Raw genomic sequence first — 19,734 nt, 5'->3', positions numbered from 1 at the left:
AACATTCGCAAGGATTAGGTAACATCAGCTTCTTTTACTGAAAGAATCAGTGGAAGTTTGCATTTCCCAAGCCCTGTGGAGTGGGATCACTCCATGTGGGGCTTAGGTGACAAAATCTCTCCCCAGGAATGAACTTCAGACCAGAAATATTGCACAGACTGTCAGGTGTGGGATATGAGTTTACTTTCTTGGATTGAATATTACATTATTGCTCTCCAGAGGAGTTTTGGCATCACTTTTTTTTTCCTCAGCCTCTCAGTTTACAGGTCCCAATTGTTGCAATGGAATATGTTAGAAAGGCAAGACTGGCACCAGGATGGAACCATCGTGAAAGCAAAAACCAGGATTTCTGGACTCTGGCACAGGCCTCATTAAACTGAGCATTCAGATTACTTTTTCCTAAATTTCCAGTAAAAATTGCAGGGAATAGTATGATTTTTGTTCAGTTTATTGTGCCTGGTTTGCAGGTGTTTCTTTTTCCAAACTGTTAAGAAAAGTATTAAACGAATTTGGATATTTCCTCTTGTGCATAAATTACAAAATCTATTTCAGCTCAGTCAAAACACACAGCTTAAGAAAACACTTGATTTTGATTCTGAATGTATGTTACTCAACATGTAATGAAAAACAAAACACAATCTTGAACCAATCCCTTCCAAACGGAACACTCAACACATTCTGTTCCAAAGAAAAGCTGACTTTATCAAAACGCTTTTTTTTTCCCCCCCTTAAATCAACAAATTTCTACAAAGTGTTTTGCCTCTGATGAATTGGCATTTTCCTGACATGAAGTGAGCAATCCAAAATAATTCTAAGCAGCTCTGTGGCAAGCCCCAGCTAATTCTGGAATAGTAGCATGAAGGTGCGTAGGAAGGGTTTTGCAAGGAGACGTAGCACTGAGCTGAGACGTCAGAGATTTGGGTGGAATTCCTGGAGCAGTTCTAAAATGATCTGGGACAAGCCATTAATCTACCCCGTGCCTCAATTCCCATCCTGCTGAATGGAAAAAAGCACCGTTTCCCCATCTCCTGAAGCTACTGCAAGGATAAAAATCTATTAACACTTGTAAGATTACTGGACTTTGATATGAGGCATATAAATACTGAGGAAGACAGAAGATAGAGCTGCATTTTTGTGTAACTTAGAAAGAAATTATGGGGAAAATGGACTAGCTAGGACAACACTTTAATAATAGTAGGAATAATTTCAAGTTCAGGGCAGTGCTTAATAGAAATCACTGCTCAGCACCCGCCATATTTTTTTTTTTAATAAGCAGCTCAGAAAAGTGCAATTTATCATTATTATTATTATCATCTACATTCATTCTATCTCTGCCACTTCACAAATGAGAGGAGTTCCTCACAAACATCGACAAAAGGGAGCTCATTATCCAGTCTCCCTATTTTTAACTCTCATTTGTGACAATAGCTATCAAACTCTTGCCAACAGTTGGGCTGCTGGTGTGCTGACACCACTGCTCCGCAGCCCGCTGAGCGGGATTAGCTCACTGTTCCCTTGCCTTCCCCCATCTGTCCCCGGCCATCTGCTGTCCTTGCTCTCCTAAATGGATTGGGAGCTTTTTGGGGCACGGACCGCCCTGCTGGTGCTGTCTGTGCAGCACCCACTGTTCCAGGATTCAGCGGGGTTGGCTTCAGAACCGCAGGGTTGTGGAATGTCTTGGGTGGGGAGGGACCCACGAGGACCAGAGGGCAGCTCCTGCCCAGGATACCCCACCAACCCCACCCTGGGCATCCCTGCAGTGCTGTCCAAAGGCTCCTGGAGCTGTGGCAGCCTCGGGGCCGTGCCCATTCCCTGGGGAGCCTGGGCAGTGCCAGCACCTCTGGATGAGGAATCTTTCCCTGCTCTGCAGCCTGAGCCTGCCCTGGCCCAGCTCCAGCCATTCCCTCCATCCCATCTCTGGCCAGAGAGAGATCTGTGCCTCCCCTTCCACCTCCCCATGTGAGGAACCTGAATACCACAACTTCTCCTGTGTCCCCTCTTCTCCAGTCTGGACAAACCTCAGCAGCCTCTCCTGTGGTTTCTCCTCCAGACCTTCACCATCTTCATAACCCTGTGACACTTCACCACAAACCTGTGCCTGAGTGTGTGCACCAGAAAAAGTTCCTTTTAATTATCTTCCCTTCCTTTTAATTATTTTCCCAGCCTATGGAGCTCTGTGGGAAGGATCTCCCACACAGACCCAAGTGCCTGTGGAGCCTGGAATTCAGAGCAGTGACTTTGGCACCTTGGCCAGCAGATTTATGATCTGGATTTTGGGGTTTGACTCCCTCTGTCCAGCACCACCTGATTTCGTGACTTGGTGGAGTCACCTGCTTCTCTTGCTTGGTTGAAGCTGCCTCTCATCCTCCTCCTCATCACGCCAGGAGTTTATAATTAGCTGAAGTGTGGGGACAAACGAGCTGAGAGCAGGTACAGAGCTGTTACCATTGCCATTCTCGCCTCCTTGCAGGCAGGGAGTAATTGGAGTTTCTGTACAGAAACTGCTCCCTTTAGGCTGCTGGTTGAATTGCATTAATAAAAGAGAGTTTGTGGGGTGGTTTTGGTTCACTGAATATTCCAACAAGTTGTAAGCAAAGTGTTGATAAGCAGAAAAGAAGAAAAAAAATCTTTTCTCCTGTAAGTCATCTGGGGTCAAAAGTGATATTTTTATCACTGTTCCATCTTAAGGGGGTGGAAATACAAATCAAAAGGAGAAAAAGCTCCAGTAGTTTCAAATAGGGATTTGGAAACCTTTCCCCTTGGAGCTCTCACAACCCAAACACTGACATCTCCCAATCATTATTTTTTTTCAGCATGAGCAATTTGGCAAAAATGAATTGAATTTGTGGACTCTATTGGTATTTTTGAAGAAGTGTTTCTCATATTCTCTCCTTGCCTTTCCTCACCCAAAAAATATTTCAGCTGATGAATATCCCGCAGGTCTAACCACTCATGCATATTTAAAAACTGGAGTGGTTAAAGAATAATGCAAATTTAGACACTGATCAGAGCAGAATTACTGAGATTTGGGGAGGGATTAGCCAATCACTGCCTGAGACAGTGAAATCCCACTTCCCCAAAGAAATAGCTTTACAACCATTTGGGATTTTACGATGTTGTATGCCACAGTCACCCAGAGAGTCAGAGCCACTGCTGAGTTGCAGCTCCAGCCCTGACTCAGTCAGATATCAGCGTCTGCAGTCTGAGCTATAAAGACATCTAGGTCAGAAGTGCCTAAATTCAGTTTTCCCAGAGCTCAGGTTTATCCACAGCAGTTCATATGACTTAAACTCTGACAGATTGGCTTCCCTTTCCATCCACATTGCCTGTATTCCTCCAGCCCTGACAGAGGAGAGGAGTCCCCAGCTTGGTTGGGTTGCTGGGCAGGGTTTCCAAAGGACAAGCAGGGCTGTCCTGGGTGTTGTCTTTCCAATATTTTCATGGGCCATCTCTCAGTTAGGGGCAGGACAGAAATGTTACTGCTGCACAAGTTAAATCCTAAATGTGTGGGGCAGCAATTAGCTGTCCAGGATTCTGAGGGCACAAACTCGAAGCAGGCATAGCTGAATAAAATCTAGAGTTGCACATCCTGTACTTAAAATTAAGGGTACACTTAATCTGTTTGCTGAAATGAGGTCAGACATTCGTCACTTCCCAGGGTTGAGCTCTAAACCAACATAAGCTGTTTCATCTCTCCCCTGACACTTCAGTCTCTTACTAATTTATCAGCATCCCAACGCCGTGTGTGAAGTTGCTGAAGAGCAGAAGTGTTTCAGATACAAATAGCAATTGTTAGCCTCTTCCCTCTGGTAAATGGCAGCAGGCAGAAACCTCTCTCAACCTGCCAAGAACCAAATGTGGGACACAAGGAAGAATTATTGGTGCATGAAGCTTAAAGAGATAGGGGACTTATTCCTGTACTGCAAATAATGTGTTCAGTAATTTCCCTTTCCTGAGTCTGCATTTCTGATGGAAATAGTTCACAACAACGAGCATGGGAAAGCAGAAGGGACATGTGTGAGATCAATTTGGATCTAATAGAAGGGATAAATGAAAGGTGCAGGGGTTAGGGGAAAGGTAAAAAATCCCAGGAGGCAGAGGAGTGTTCACAGCAAGAGATGGAGAGACAGAGCACCTGCATCCTGTCTGCTGCTTAGAGCAGGGATCTGGGGCTGCACAGCCTCCCTTGCACGAAACAGACCTTGCAGTATAATTTTGTGCAAAATCTATCACTCTGAGCTCTCCCACTGTATAAAAATTGCCTTTTAAGTGGGTAAGTAGACATCCAGCTCTATTCTTTTCTTCTTATTTCAAGAAACAATGGGAGTAACAGCACTTGCCTGCCTTACTAGAGTGCTGAGAGCTTTAATTAATGTCTCTAATTCAATTTGAACTCCTTGGATAAAAGGCACTGCCTTGTGACAGCAAAGGTATTGCCGAAAATAGAATATAATTAACACACAGATATCAATCACAAAGAAATTAAGTGTACATTCAAATACAACTTGCACTTTACAGAAAATACTTGCCTATTTTTCCTCCACAGATCCTGACGACTCATAAGATAAGGAGCATTTAATGTTCCAGGCTGAATTGGTATTAGAAAAAGGGCATCTTAAGCCACCCAACAAACTCCAAGGGCCTTTTAGAGGGATCTCCATGTGCTCTGGGGGATGTGTCTCCATGCTGGATGGTGCTGGAAAATGACTGTACCATGACTCAGAGTCAGCACATCCAACATTTTCCTCTCCCACTGCTTGTTTGCTGTGAACTGGAGCCATGTCCTGGCTCACCCACGGATCATGTTTATTAACAGATGTGATGATTTATGGTGGTGTTTGTTGACACGAGGCAGAAGGACCCAGCTCGCTCACTGCTCTGCTTCTGGTGGAGATGGGCTTTGTGGCTGGATTTTGTTACCTGCTGCATTGCAAGGCTTGCTGAAGTGGTTGTCACTCACTGTAGGACAGGAACACCTTGAGAGCCAGGTGGGCAGCAGGTTTGTGTTTTGGGAGGGGCTACAGCCCAATTCTGGCCTCTCCAACAAGGTCATGGTGTAAATAGTGCCACAAACACCATTGTGACTCCATGTTGATAATTGGAAAGTGAGGCCAAGGCGCCACGTGTAAGGGCACTGCCCAAGGTCAAGGGGGAGTTTGGGGCAGAGCTGAGCAAAACACTGGATTCTTGGATCAAAACTCAGTGTCTGCTCCCCCAAGCCTACCCTTTAATCCACAGATTGCTTCTGTGCCAGATTCAGCTGTTAGTTAGCCTTGGGTCTCCCACCCAAGGGCTCAAGACTTGGAGGCTTCTTCCCCAGTTCCTTTTGCCAAATCCACAGAACATAATTCACATTTCGTATTTCAGTGGAGCTCCATAAAGACACCTGAAAAATTAATTTCAGATTCAAGCTTGTTAGGAGGGAGATTGAATGCACCTCACAATATTGTCTTAGACACAAGATAATCCCACTTTACTCAGCTTTGCAGGTTCCATGGGGACCAGCCCTGTGGAGTAGATTAATCTTTAATGTGAAACAACATCTCTACACCAGCTAGAGGGGGGAAAAAGATACTACTAAAAAATTAAAGTTGGTGGTGTGATAGTACTGAACCCAGTTGTGCTCCACCATCCCTCATTGCCTTGGGCACCATTCCCTGCTCTCAGAACTGATCCAGGCAGCTTCCAGGCTGGAGATGTGATCATTTCTTCAGTGGTCTCAAGGTATGCTCTCCCCATATCTTACCTGCTGCATAAGAACATCACAGCCCCAACCCTCCTGACTCCAACTGTGCCCCAAAGGAAAGGAAGAGAGGATGAAGAGTTGTGTGGGGGGAATCAGGGACTATCTCCTCTCTTTCACAAGCTGATGTTTCCCCAGTGCATGAGGACACACTGGGATTTCTCTGAGACCCATTTTTTTTGGCTCTTTGGCTCATATTTCAGTTCTCACTTGCTCTGTGCTGGAAACTGGAGGGGGGCTGTCCAGAGGGAGCTCCCTCCCCCTCCCTGCAATAGGAACCCAACAGACAGTGAAATATTTAAGGGAAAACTGATCCAGGCTGGCAGATGAGGGGAATTGCTATGGGTGACTTTAATGAACAGACAACCAAGGAAGCTGGGACAGCACATCCAGAGCAGCTGATTGTTATCTGCACACCCAGCCCATGGCAAATATGCTGAGTTTGCAGCTGCTCACCCTGATGGGACAAGAGCAGCCAGGCAGGGAGGGAGCCTGGGTGGAGAAGCTGGAATTCTGAACTGGAATTTGGAGATCCTGAGGGTGGGATGTAGCTGGGAGCATCCTCCAGTATGGAAGCTCATGAGTGAGTGGAAGCAGGGATGTTCTGTGGCCTACTTGGAATGTGCTCTGCTGCCCTCAGTGCAGGGCTAGAAACTCCCCTGTTTTGTATGGAAAAGCAGAACCAGTCTGTGGGTGATGTGAGGCACTAAGCACTGAGAACTGCCCTGGTTGGGGGTGAAAGCTGATGTTAAAAACATTTCTCCAGAAAAGGAACAACCTCCTCAGTTGGGAGCTGCAGGTACCACCAGGTTTAATATCAGCAATATTCCACCTGCAATTAGAAAGAATTTTATATGGGAACAACAGAAAAATCAAACATTGGCTGACTTTCCCATCCTTTATTTTTTCCCCCCATTTCTTCCTGTAATGCAACAGCTGAGTGTCATCTTTACCCAGACTTACACAACTCGGTTCTGAGTGCTGCTGAGCTTGCTGCAGCTCCTGGAACACATGCTGTGCACACGTGCAGGCTCCCACACTCTGGCACACAGGCAGGGCTCCTGAGCTGCACTCCACCTGCACAGCAGCCTCACACACAGCCTCAGTGCCGTGGGATGCAGCCCTGCCACGCTGCAGGGAGAGCTCCTGGAGCAGAGGAGAGAGCCCTGCTGGTCTGTGCTCTGCTGCTCACCCCACAGTGCTGGGAGTGCAGGTGGCACCTCTAGCACACCTCTCCTACACTCACTACACACCTCAGAAAAGAAAAGTCATTTCTTTCTGGGAATTACTAACTTTTAGAGTGCTTACAGAGGCTCAAAACTAGGAGATTTTCTGGATATGTACAAAAAAACCTGCCATGAAAACTCACTGTGGCAAAGCTCTGAGTAGTCTCATTTCTCCTGCTTTAAAAGGTATCTGCAGTCTCTCTGCACTGTGTTTTACAGAAACAAGTGGGTATCACTTGTTTGTGGGTATCACACGTCCTGAGGACAGCTTGTGCTCCCAGAGTCAAGCAGCCCTAAGGTCACTGCCAGCCCACAGTGCTGGCATACCCTGCACAAACCCAGGAGGCAGGAGGAGGAACCAGTTGTGAGCATGGCGAGGAGCTCCCAGGGGTGGGGAGCACAACCCAGCAGGCTGAGCTGGGGAAGCAGAAGGGGACAGTCCTGGTGTGTGGTGACAGCTCAGCAGGTCCTCACCTGGCACCTGGGGCACGGTGCCAGCAGTCTGGCTGTGGGGGAGGATGAGCTGAGGGCTGGGAATGGGAGTCAGGAGAGCAGGGCTCTCTTCCAGCTGTACCCACGGCTTGCTGTGTAACCTTTGGCAGGGCACCTCACCCCCTGACTGCCTTCCCACTCATCATATGTCTTGTCACAAGCCTGGAAGAGGAGCTGGCTCGGCACAGGGCTGTCCCCAGCCTTGCTTTGCTGCTCTCCCGTCGTTATTGTTTTAAGGATGGCATGAAAACAACGGCACGGACTCTCAGGCTTACAGCAAGTGAGAGCAATCTTTATTCTCCAAAACCTTCCTTTCATACAGGACTTGGGTACAAGGAATGATTGGTCATTCCGAGCTTACACCTCTTTGTAAACATCCTTGCCAGTAAACAAGTTAGACAAACTCCACCTGCTAAGGGTTCTTCACCTCCCAAGGATTGTTTGGATTCCTCCTGAGGATTTTCCCAGGCTAGAACGAGAGAGTTGCTCGCTTGTCTTTTGCAAACCATAGCCAGTGCCTGAAGCCTAAGATCTGACCACTGTCAGCTCCCACACTCTCCCACCGTGGCAGTGAGAGTGTGCCCTGCCCCAGGTGCTGGGAAGGATCTCCCTGGCTGAATATGCATTCCAGGGTGTCACCCTGCAGAGCCTTGACCTTGGGCACAGCCTCAAGGTGCCACCAGAACTGACAGAGCAGCAGACCCCCTCCCCTGCACCACACTCAGTCCCCAACAGCCCAGCAGGAAGGCAGGGTGAGGATATTTTTGCATGTCAGGGTTTGGCAGGATTTCATAGCTGTGTGTGTCTGTGTGCCTGCGTGTCCATGTGTGCTCGTCGCCAAAGCCTGGGTAATTATTTTGTTTTATTTCTTTTTTTGGCAGCACTTAAAAGTAAGAGCTGGGTCTTTATAGATTGCTCAGGTTGCACAGAGTATGGATTACAGATCATCAGAGAGACATGAAAGCAGAAGCCACGTTTCTCTGGCACAGCATTAAAGGGACAATAAAGGGGTAATTGTAGCCTAGGGTGCAGCCACCTCCTGCACCCGGCCTTCACTCTCCTTCGCAGCACTGTGGAGAACTTCACGAGGGAAATGATGGAGAAGCTGGGGTGAGGATGTCTCAGGTCAGGACCTGGTTATTTCAAAGGTGATATATGCTCAGGAGGTTAAAGGCACCACTTAAATACATGAATAAAACACCGCCAAATACTCTAAGCTGTAACACAGGCATACTGAAGTCTTTTAAAACTTGATTTTTCACGTCTGTTTTCATCCTGAGGGAAGGTTGTCAAAGGATCAGAGCGTTTTTAATCTCTCTCTTTCTCTCCCTCCTCCCTCTCCTCCCCTCCATTTCTCTTTCTCTCCTTCCTCCTATCCCCTCTCTCTTCCAACAGGACTCCACAGAATGGAGCAAGAATGAGAGGAAAAAGGCAGACAGAAAAGCATGAACTGGAGGCTTGTTGAGTTCCTCTACCTCCTGTTTATATGGGACCATATACTCATACAGCCCTCCCACCAGGACCCAGCTGCTACCAACCAACATGTCTCCAAGGAGTTTGATTGGCTTATTTCAGACAGGGGGCCTTTCCACCACTCACGGAGCTACTTATCCTTTGTGGAAAGACATCGTCAAGGATTTACAACCAGATATAAAATATACAGGTATGTCGGGTTCCTGCGGCCTGCAGGAGTTTTTAAGGTGGTGGGAGCTCTGCCAGTTCCCCTGGGCTCCAGGCTGGGAGCCCGTGGGAGATGCACCTTGTCCCCATCCCACGTGGAAATGTTGCTCTGGTTCCCCGTGGCCCTCAGTTTTCAATGCAGATTGCTTCAAAGGCTGGGCTGGAGTGCTCTGATAGTGAGATGAAGGCGCTGCAGTGTCATGGCAATGTGCACAGCACAGAGTGAGATGAAAAGGAGCTGAGGGGGTGGGTGTTCTTCATTCCTGGTGACAGACAGTTCACAGGCAGGTTCCCAAGCAGCTTTTTTGAATCAATGGAGCTCTGGACAGCCCAAGCCTCTGTACCAAACTCGTACATGTGAACTGCCAATAGCTGCAGGTTCACATAAAGATGTCACCACGCACGTCAGTGTGACAGCTCTCACACTGCTGTGTGGGAGCCTTGGCTCTGTGCTGCCTGCCACACATCTCTGAGGATTTATCTCCATGTATAAGTTGGACTTGGCCCAGAACTGCGATCTTATTTTAAAAAAATAGAGTTTAAAAAAAAAACCCTACAGAGGATAGGCAGGATTTGGATTTTATTTTGCCTTCTAGGTTTTTAAGCCTTAGTTGTTGCTTGTTTCAAACTCTTCTTGCCAGCTGTGCTATCTAGAACCACATTTTTCCTCTTCATTTTAATCTGAAAAGCTGGGGTGTTCACATGAACGCCCCATTAAAGCAGCAAGCACTTTGGAATGAAGGGGAATAAGCCAGCAAGTGTCAGGAGGTTTGTGCTGAAACCCAAAGAGACTGAAAAACTCTCCCAGCCATGTGTGCATTTACATAATTATATGGTCCTGTTGTGCTCCAGAAAGACACTTGCAAACACAGCCATGCAAAGGGGTGGGCAGGGAAATGCTGGTGAGCAGCCCATGGCACTGTGCACATGGAGACTGAGCATGGGGGAGCAGGAGTGGAGGAATCACCTGTGTGCAGGGAGGGTCCCATGGGCACGGAGCCACAGGCAGGGTGACAGAGATGTGAGAGGCATCAGCTCTGTGTGGGGAAGAAAAATGAGTTGTTCTTGTCCTGTGACCTCCACGGAGTGCAGCACCCCCTCCCCTCCCAGCAGCAAGGGCAGGTTAAAAATATTGTCCTGGCTTGTCCTCTCCAAAACAGCTCAGGGGGAAGACAGCCCCCTGAACTAAAAGCTGTGCTGCCTTGCTTCCACCAGCGAGGCCTCACTGTCTGTGCACAGAGCAGCAGAGAAAATGCCTTTTCCCAAAAGCCTTTTCCCTGGCTGTGCTGTGCCCAGCTCCCCTGCTGCCCTGCCTGCCAACACACACAGTGACCCGGGCTGCAGATCCCTGCCCTGCTCCTCGCCCCTGGCGCTGGCTCTGCCCTTTGCTAAAGAGCTGTGCAGCCCAGGATGCCACCACGGAGTCTGCAGGGGCTGGGGGAGAGAGGCACACGATGGATGTGTTCAGACACATCTCCCAGCTGTCACTGTGGGTCAGGCCACAGATCCATCAAGCCTGGGATCCTGTCTCTAAGCATCACGGGGAAACGGGTCTGGAAGGACCTTGAGAGGTCATTTCATCTGTGCCTCTTCCCCAGGGCAGGCTCAGACATACCTGTGTCACGTCTGGCAGAGGTCTGTGGGAACCTGGAAGGTCTCCTGTGATGGGGGATTCACACCCTGAGCAGGCAGCCTGTGCCATGGCTTTGCCTCCTCCTCTTTTATAAAGCAGCCAGAATCTTGTTTGCATGTGAAGCTTGTGATTTGTTGTTTTATCTGTCAGGGGATAAGGAACAAATTCCCTTTTGGTTTCTAGGAAACTAATATGAATTCAAGGTCTTACCTCAGTTCAGGATGAACTTTATGTATGGGAAGTGGGAAGGGATCTGTTTTCTGTGTTTCTGCTGAGTATTGCTAAACCATTTATGGAAGACACATGGAGCAGGTGGAGAACACAATGCTCCCCTTCCAGCATGACAGAAAAGAGGCATCAGCATTCTGTGTGCAGGGGGTGTCTGAGAGGGGCCTTGCAGATAATGGCCATGCTGGAGAAGTCACCATTCCCAAAAGAAACAGGAAATAAGACAAAATCTTGTGGAAGGAGTTAGGGAGAGAATTTAGAGAGGACTTCAAGGGCACCCAGGGCATCTCATGGCCAAACTGAGGAGGAGGGAGCTGAGTGCTTGGGGAATGCCACCCCTGTGTGTGGTGGTTGGAAATACAAGTCTGGGGCAAGCCTGCTCCCACCACGGTGGGCTGAGGAAAAGGGGAAAGCCTCACGTGCTTCAGCAGAGCACGTGGAATGATCAAGTGGGAGCCTGGCTGGCTGCTGGAGGGCTCTTTGGTTTTAATATCTGGCCCTGTTGGCAGAGCGGTCACTGGAAAACTGAGCCCATGCATTTTTGAAGGGATATCAGACTCATTCTGGCTGTGGAGCATTAGTGCAGCCACAGCCAATTCTCATAGTTAAGAGCTAGACTGTGCCCACACTCCCCCAGAACATTTCGTTTTACTGAAACCCACAGGGGTAAAATCTCATTTTGTGGGCTCCTTAAATTGACTTCGAGAATCTGTAAAGCTGCTGGGATTTTGTCAACTGTTTAATTCCGACATAGGAGCTTCTTTCCTACCAAAAATGCCTCTCAATTGCTCTTTGCACTAGACTAGCCCAAGGGAGGCACATATCCTGCATTAAGGATATCACTCCTTTCCTTAGAAAAGCAGCTGATACGGAGCATGGGAATTTTCTGTGCAATCTTCCCCTTCAATGGCCCTTTCCTCCCATACTTTTTTAGGTTGGCTGGATTTCAGTTTGTTGCTCTGTCAGGCAGTTTCTTGGGGCACTTGAGATTTTTTTGGGTGAGATTTTTCCCAATACCTGCTCTTCTCCCAAGGCCCATGGTAGCAGATCTCAAACCAGCCACAGCCACCAAGGGTTTGGAGAGGATGTGAAATCAGGCCAGAGGACTTCACCCATCCCTAGCTGAAACCCTGTTGGCTGTTCAGTGATTTTCCTGGTGCCCTGCTGGGTGGGAATGTGGACACCTCACATTAGGACTGTGTGATTTACACTGGAAACCACCAAGGTAAAAACACTGCTGGTGCTAAGGGCAGCAGAAGGCAAAACACAGAATTTTCCCCTTTCTGCAGGTGATAAAAAGGAAACAACAAAAAATCATGGAGGAGTCCTCCTTCCATCACTGCTGAAGTCCAGGGCTTGTCAGCAGCAAGCACAGAGCCTGCTGCAGTGAGCAGGGCTATTTTATATTCTGCATTAGCAGAACTGCTGTAGAACCTCAGAGCTGATGATATCTTTCATAGGAAGCCTGGATCCAGATCTGGCATCCTAGCATGGAGAGACACTTCACTGTTACAACCTCCAAAGTCTTGTTCCCTCCTTCCAGGCATTTCATTTCCATGGATTTTGGTCTCATTCTTGTAAAACTTGGATCGCTGGTTTTCCTGGTACCCTCAGTCAAGGCTCACACCTTGCATGTGGCATTAGGAGGAAGGCAAGCAAAGGGGGAGATGTTTTGTATTAAATCATGAACAGTAGGAGTGGATACAATTGCATTAGGGAAGCACATTAGTCAGCATTGATTCATACTAATAAGGGTGGTTTAGGGGGGCCTCTGGCAGGAAAATGCTGCTTTGATCATTATCTGTGCACGCTGGTGCTAATGCAGATAGGATGGCAGATGCTGAGAGTGGTTTGTGGGATGCCTGAATATTCATTATCACCATCCTTGTTGTTATTCCTAGTCTTGAGAGCCCTGGGTACGAGGTACTGCAGGAAGGCTGGAAAACAGATGAAGCTCAGCTTGGCTTTGGGACTGGGGTCCTGCTCAGACCAGAAAACATCTCTGTTACCACTGAACAGTTAACAGCTTCAGCCCACTGCTTTGAAGTATGTTGTCATGTTGTCCTTTTTATTTTTTCTTTCCCTCAGAAGTTATTTAGCTACAAGGCAAAGCAAAAAGTGGGCTGAGCACTGGAATACTCCATGCAAATTGCCAGGCAGAGGCACTGACAGAGGAATTTCCCTGATGATGCTGCTCAGTTGAAGCAGGTTCTAGAAAAAAACAAACAAAACCCCCAAAAACAGAACAAAAAACACTCCCTAAAACAACAAAGAAAAAACAAAAAACCAACCAACCAAACAAAAAAAAATCCCCAAAACCAAAAAGAAACCAGAAAAAAAAACCCAAAAACCAAACAAAAAACCCAAACCCCAACAAACAACCTCAAAAAACAACCTCAAAAAACCTCTTTTCGTAGAAGAAAAGAAAGAAAAAGATAGCAGCCCACAGGTAGAGTGGCAGAGAGCTGACACAGGCAGGATCTGATTTTTGCCCCAGGTTTGTGGCGTGGCTGTGGGTGAGCTCATTTCTGCGTGCCTCAATTCCCTCCCCACCCCCCAAGGAGGGGAGATGAGGAGATGACAGCACTTGCCTGCTCTGCATTGCTGGACAGACTTAATTAAAAGCTGCAAGATGTTTGGACATAAGGGACAACAGCGATGTAAAATGGATGATCACATGGGGCTGCAAGTGGAATGTGCATGTGCAAGAAGAAATGCAGATTTTCCGTGCGTGGGAGTTTAATTCCATTTTCTGAAATGACAGTGGGGACGGGGAAATCTGGCTCCTTGTGTAAGAGAGCAGGGAAACCCTGGGGTATAAAAAGGAGATCTGCTCGCCTTGTAACTTCTCCTGCAGTGGGACCAGTTAGAGGCTGCCTAATTTCATGAGATCTGCAAATAGAGAATCCTTCTGAGACCTCTGTCAGGTCTGCTTAAAATACACCAGCAGATTCAAAACTCAGCTGCAAACCAAAGCAGCCAGCCCTGCCCCATCCCTGCCTCTCAGAGTGACAGCACAGAGACAATTGCTCACATACACTTGGTACAGCAAGGTCCCAGACAGATAAAAAGGAAAAGCAGCTTGTGAGACAGGAAAAGCTGGGAATAACTGGCTGCAGAAGCTGGATGGAAATCGGTTAGAATGTTGCCTGAGTGGAAAAAATGCTGATTTTTTTTTTTTTTTAATTATTATTCTCCCAAAATGTTGTTTCTTCAGGAGAACAGGGCAGGTCTAGGACAAGTCAGTGGAGAGGTGAAAGGTGCCTCCATCCTTGGTGGCTTTCAAGGCTTGGCTGGACAAAGCCTCGGCTGATGTGCTCAAGAGCTGGTCCTGCTTCAAGTGGGAGGTTGGATTAGGCACCCCCAGGGTCCCATCTAAGCAGCATTTCTGTTACTTCCCTGTTTCTCCAGTTCAGAGTGGACACTAAACTGTGCTCATAAAGGGATTTGCACTGGTGAATGCATTCAGCCACACTAGAGATTTTATTTAGTCCTAGAAAACCCACAAATCTGAGCAGCTACGTGCTCCCTAAATGTGTCACTGCCTCAGTGTAGAGGAAGAGAAGGATCCTGGAGCCAGGATCTTTGCTGTGCATGTAGCATGGGCTACAACAAACTTAGAAATGCATATGCTGTTCTGCTGCTTGAATTTTCCCTCAGAGGAAAAAAAATATAATAAAGGAAGGAGGAAAAAAGATTGGTCTCACAAAACTGTCTCACAAAACTTTCAAAGTTTTATGGCACCACAAATTAAAAACAATGAGCCAGATTCTTTGTGACATAAATAAGTGAAACTGTTGACTTCAAGGTAAATTCACCAATTTATTGGCTGGAGAAGGTGTTCCAGCACATGCAGCACTGCCCAGTGCCCTGAGCTGCACACACAGCACCAGGGTTTGTAGGGCTGCCTGCCCTGGCTGGGAGCACAACGAGCTTTTATTATCTCTGAGCAAAAGCAAAATGTGATTCTTACATCAGGCACTGGGCTTGGCCAAGCTGGCCAGTGATTGTGAGGGGTTTATGGCTGGTTTTATATCAGAATCACAGATCACAGAATGGTTTTGGCTGGAAAAGACTCCCAAGATCGAGTCCAGCCCATGCCCATCCCCACCTTGTCCCCAACCCAGAGCCCTGAGTGTCACCTCCAGCCCTTCCTTGGGATGGGGACACCAAACCTCCCTGGGCAGCCCCTGCCAAGGCCTGAGCACCCTTTCCAAAAAAAAATTCCTCCAGATGTCCAACAAGAACCTTCCCTGGCCCGGCTTGAGGTCATTTCCTCCTGTCACTTGTCACTCCTGTCAGGAGTTGCAGAGAGCAGGAAGGTCCCCCCTGAGCCTCCTTCTCTCCAGGTTAAAGTTTTCTCCACCCTGCACAAGTTTGGCCTTTCCTGGCTGGAACTTCCAGGCAGATCTCATGCAAACCTGGGATTTCCAGAGCTGAGGAACTGATCTGGCAGAAAAACAGTCTGAAAGATTAAAAAAAGGACATTAAAAAGTTAATTTTTACTAGATCATTTTCTGGTCTCATTAATTCCTGTGGTCAGGGGATAGGAAGGGGACAGGATTGTGCAGATGGAGGCAGGAGGGTGACAAAGAGGACTGGTGAGGCTGCTCTTTCCAGCAGCAATGTGAACTGAAGTTCTTTTAAAGTGCTTGTGGAGTTGTTTTGGTTGTGCTAAGTTCTGGCACAGACAAAATCTATTAGAGCTGCTTCCATCATCTTTTCAGGCTGTTCTTCTCTCCATTCCTCATTGACTGTTTTTGCTGTTTCTTTATTGCATTGAATTTAATCTGCTGGTCACTAGAGCAGTACAAATAATTGATTTTGTGGTTCACTGGTTGTACAGAACAAAAATAACATTAAAAATGGGTTGATATGAAGTGGATGTTTGTTCAACTTTTCAGGAAAATGAAAAAAATAAAACATTTCATTTCAGACAATTCAGGCGCAGTGAAAGTTTTGAGCCTTGGTGTTTATTTTCACTTTATTAATCCAACAATTTTTTTTTTGCAATTTTTAAGATGATAAAGTTCATCTCAAGACATGAAGTCAAGTAGTGCCACTTCAAAAATGTCAAAAGAGGAACATTTTGATTTTGAGTGTATTGTGTTTAGCTGTTTGTTCTTCAGTTTGAATTTCCAAGGAGTTTTTATAACCTTGAGTTAGGGAAGGACTGAAAAAAAAAAAAAAGAAAAAGGCTGGCTCTCCTTATTCACTCTGTGACTTTGAAATCTTGAAATTCCCTGGGGTACAGCTTTGATTTTCCCTGGGTTCAACATCTTAGGATAAAGAAAAATCCCAATAATAATTTCCCCATGAAGGAGTGAGGGCCAAGAGGAGCAGCAGGAGTGCAGCTCTGCCTGGGAAGGCTGGTGGAGCCTCCCAAAAGCAGGCTGGGTGCTGGGGCCAGGCTGCTGTGACAGTGACAAACTGCACTCACAGATCCTCTCTCACACACCCTGGCAGCTTTTCAGTGCTGTTCCACTTGACTGGATGTCAGAAGCATCCAAGAAAGCACCATGAACGCTCTTCTCCAGCAGCATTAAGGTGATGCTTAGCTCAGGTATGAATTGATGGGCACTGTTAGGCCTTTTAATCTTTGCTTGGGCTTTTTTAGTCGTGCTGGAGTTCTGCTGACAAGGTTTTCTTATTAGGGTTTTATGTGTTTAAAGGGGACATCAACTCTTTTGTTTTCCAGTCAGAGGCAAGGCTTTTTTAGAAGAAATGGCATGGCAATTGAAGGACAGAGGGAGCTGAGATGAAAGGAGGTTCTTTTCTCTGTGTGGGATGAGCAATGGAAATCCATGCAGGCAAAAATACAGAATCTGCCTAGTTTATATTATGCCTGTAAATGAGTGATGTACATTGGTTTGTAATCAGTAAATGCCGTGTAAATAAACGTGTGTAAACCAAAACCTGAATTCCATTTCCATAGTGCATGTAAACAATGAAGCCTCCTAGTGTTGTCTTCGATGTAAATGCTCATCTAAAAATGACATTACTACACGTTTGTGCAACTTTACAAAAACCACGATTTGCATTCCTCTAAAAGCAGTTGGCAAACAGGAGCCTTTCAGGGATGGGCATAAACCAGACAATTCCATCACACAGCACCTCCTTCAGCCCCAGCCCTCATTCTTCATGCAGTGCAGGGGCTGCTGCTGTCACATCCCTGCATAATGCAGCTCCCTGCATGTGTGCAGCTCTTCATGGGTTTGCATGAGCAGAATAAAGGCAGGAGCAGGGGCTGGCAGGGAATGGCTGGGGCTGAGCTGTGCAGAGCTTTGTCCTGGGCTGTGTGAGCAGGCACAGAGCCTGGCCCTGCCCAGGCTGCAGGAGCAGCTGCCCTGGCTGCCTTTGGATTCGGATGGTGGCAGCTTGGGAACATCCCTGGCAGCTGCAGGGCTTGACAGAAGGACACACCTCTCCTTCTCTTTGATTCTTGAGAACAGAGAGCAGGAGGAAGGATAAGTGGCACCAGCCTTTGATAAACCTGGAGCTGCTGAAATGTGGGAGCAGAGACTCTGTCCAGGCTCGGGGAAGGGCAGTCCTGTGTCCAAGGGCAGCACACCCAGCCCATGGGGACGGCGTGGAGGCAAAGCAGTTGTTGAGTTCCCATCCTGATGAGGCTCCTGTGGTTAGGACAAGCCAGTTCCTCTGGAGAAAAACCCTCCTGTGAGCTGTGTGCCTGGAAAGGCAGACCAGAGCCTGCCTGCCCTGCCTGCTGATCCAGGGAAGCTCTTAGCTGGATTAGCTGAGTGCTAGCACAGATCTCCAGAGCTGCAGCTCCAGCAGCAAAATTCCCCTTCTCCATCCATAATGAAATATTTTGGTCCTCCTCCCAGTGAATCCCAGAAGCAGCACAGAAATATTTTAGTCACTGAACCTTTCCAAAGAGATCTGCCTCCTGCTGGGCTTGGACAAGGATGTCCACATCCCGTCCCATCGGAGAGTCCTGCATGGTGGGGAGTGTTCCCCTCCACATGTCAAGTGGAGGCTGTGCCCAGCAGGGCTGCTCCCAGCATGCTGTGACAGCAATGACTCTGCACAGTCATCTCAGATTCCTCCAGAGCAGCAGACTATGGTCCAGTGGCTTGGGAACATATTTTAAAGGGTAACAAGGCAAAGAGAAGCTTTCACTCTCTTTCCTTAAAAAAAAAAGCATATATATATTTAGCTGTTCTTTAAAATTATTTCTAATAATCTTATTAATTCTGTTTTCAAACCAGGCAGATGCTTATTTCAGCGGAGAAGCTGTTACATTAAAATAAAAAAGTCATCCTGTTAGATAGAATAATTTTGTTCTGGCACAAGTAGCACTGGGAGAAGGCATTATAAGTTTTTTTTTAAATTTATTTCTAGATCCTCCCAATGTTTCCCTTGGGTTCCAGAAAGTATGGGGGTTTTTCTCTTTCTTTTTTGCTGACTGCTACCCACCAGGCTCTGTAAATGGAACAAGATGTGTCCCACCAGGGCAGCTGAGCCATGCAGGCAGCATTCCTGGGCTGAGCTGCTAAGGGCAGGTACAGAACCCAAGGACACAAAGAAACAAAGTCAGCTTTGCCTGCAGCAGGTTTGGGCCAGCCCTTTGTGCCAGGATCTCCTCTGCAGGCAGTGTGAGATCAAATATTCCTGTGCAGAGCCAGCGCTTCCTTTGTGCCGCTGCCCACGTGTGCCTGGGGAGGAGCTGACACAGCATCCAGGTGTCCTGGCACAGCCCAGCTTCCCTCAGGAGAGCCCTGGGCAGGTGAGCCCTGCTCTGCTGCAGGCACAGGGCTGGTGGAGGCAGCATTTGGCTGCCAGGGGTGTGCACCAGGGCTCTGTTTGCTGGTGGCCAAGCCTGGGAGCTCTTGTGACCAAACCCATTTCACACCTGCAGCTCCTTCACCCTTCCAGCACTGGCATGGTGACCACAAAGTATTTACAGGAACCTGCCATGAGGTTTCCTTCACTGTGGAATTTTTTTTTTCCTGGTCAAATACATCCCATCAAGTGAAAAACATGGAGAGAAGGAGGAGATGGGTAGGGCTGGTGTTTACACCCACCCCGCTCTCTGGGCTGAGGCTCTGCAGTGCAGGCTGCTGGCAGCTGCTGCCTCCCCCTCCTCCTCCTCCTCCTCTTCCTCCTCCTCCTTCTCCCTCCCTGCCAGGCTCCTCGCAGCTGCCTGGCTCTGGAACCAGTGTTCCAAGGAGACAGAGATGCTCCCCATCCCCACGCTCCGTGGCGTGGGAAAGCCTCTGACCTGCCCCAGCACCTGCCTGAGAGGGAGCCTGGAGCTCTGGCAGTGGCAGCTGCCAGCAGGGCCAGGCTGGGGCTTCCAGAGGGGTGGGATCCTCTAAAGGATCTGTGATGCTTCTAAATCAAAGTCCCGCTGACAACACAGAGCGCTAAATGCCTGCCTGGGGATCTGCTCCTACAGTCATGTGACGACATCAGAATTTAAGCTTTAATTAAGAAATGAGTGCAGGCAGGGAGGGAAGAGTCTCTAGTCCTTATGGCTACAAAAGAAAGCTTGGAAACACGACCTGAGTTCAACCAACATCTGCTTTAATGTGCAGATGGCTCCCAGCAGAGGGGTGAGCAGCCGGGAGAGGAAGCCGTTCCATCAAATTCTCAATCAGGTCAAGCCAGCCTGTGCTTCTGCTTGCAGTGAAAGAGCTTTTTTGGAGAGAGAGAGAGTCCAGAAAATGTGCTATGACTGAATTAAATAGAAATGTGGAAGCCTAGAAAGG

At 47.8% G+C, this 19,734-nt stretch overlaps 1 protein-coding gene across 2 annotated transcripts in view; it reads left to right on the top strand.

Moving 5' to 3' along the window:
- Positions 1-19,734, top strand: part of BRINP1 (BMP/retinoic acid inducible neural specific 1) — a 91,207-nt gene that overhangs the window by 19,441 nt on the left and 52,032 nt on the right. The window contains exons 1-2 of one of the 2 annotated variants that reach the window (XM_063409484.1): positions 8,507-8,586; positions 8,857-9,124. In XM_063409484.1, the coding sequence (XP_063265554.1) occupies positions 8,907-9,124 (218 nt within the window). In that variant the 5' untranslated portion in view covers positions 8,507-8,586; positions 8,857-8,906. Of the gene's footprint in view, positions 1-8,506; positions 8,587-8,856; positions 9,125-19,734 lie in introns of those variants that run through there. The other variant, XM_063409483.1, reaches the window with a different exon arrangement.

The sequence above is a fragment of the Prinia subflava genome, chromosome 12, assembly GCF_021018805.1.
Source record: "Prinia subflava isolate CZ2003 ecotype Zambia chromosome 12, Cam_Psub_1.2, whole genome shotgun sequence".
Lineage (NCBI taxonomy): Eukaryota > Metazoa > Chordata > Aves > Passeriformes > Cisticolidae > Prinia > Prinia subflava.
This window is presented reverse-complemented; position numbering and strand designations above follow the sequence as displayed.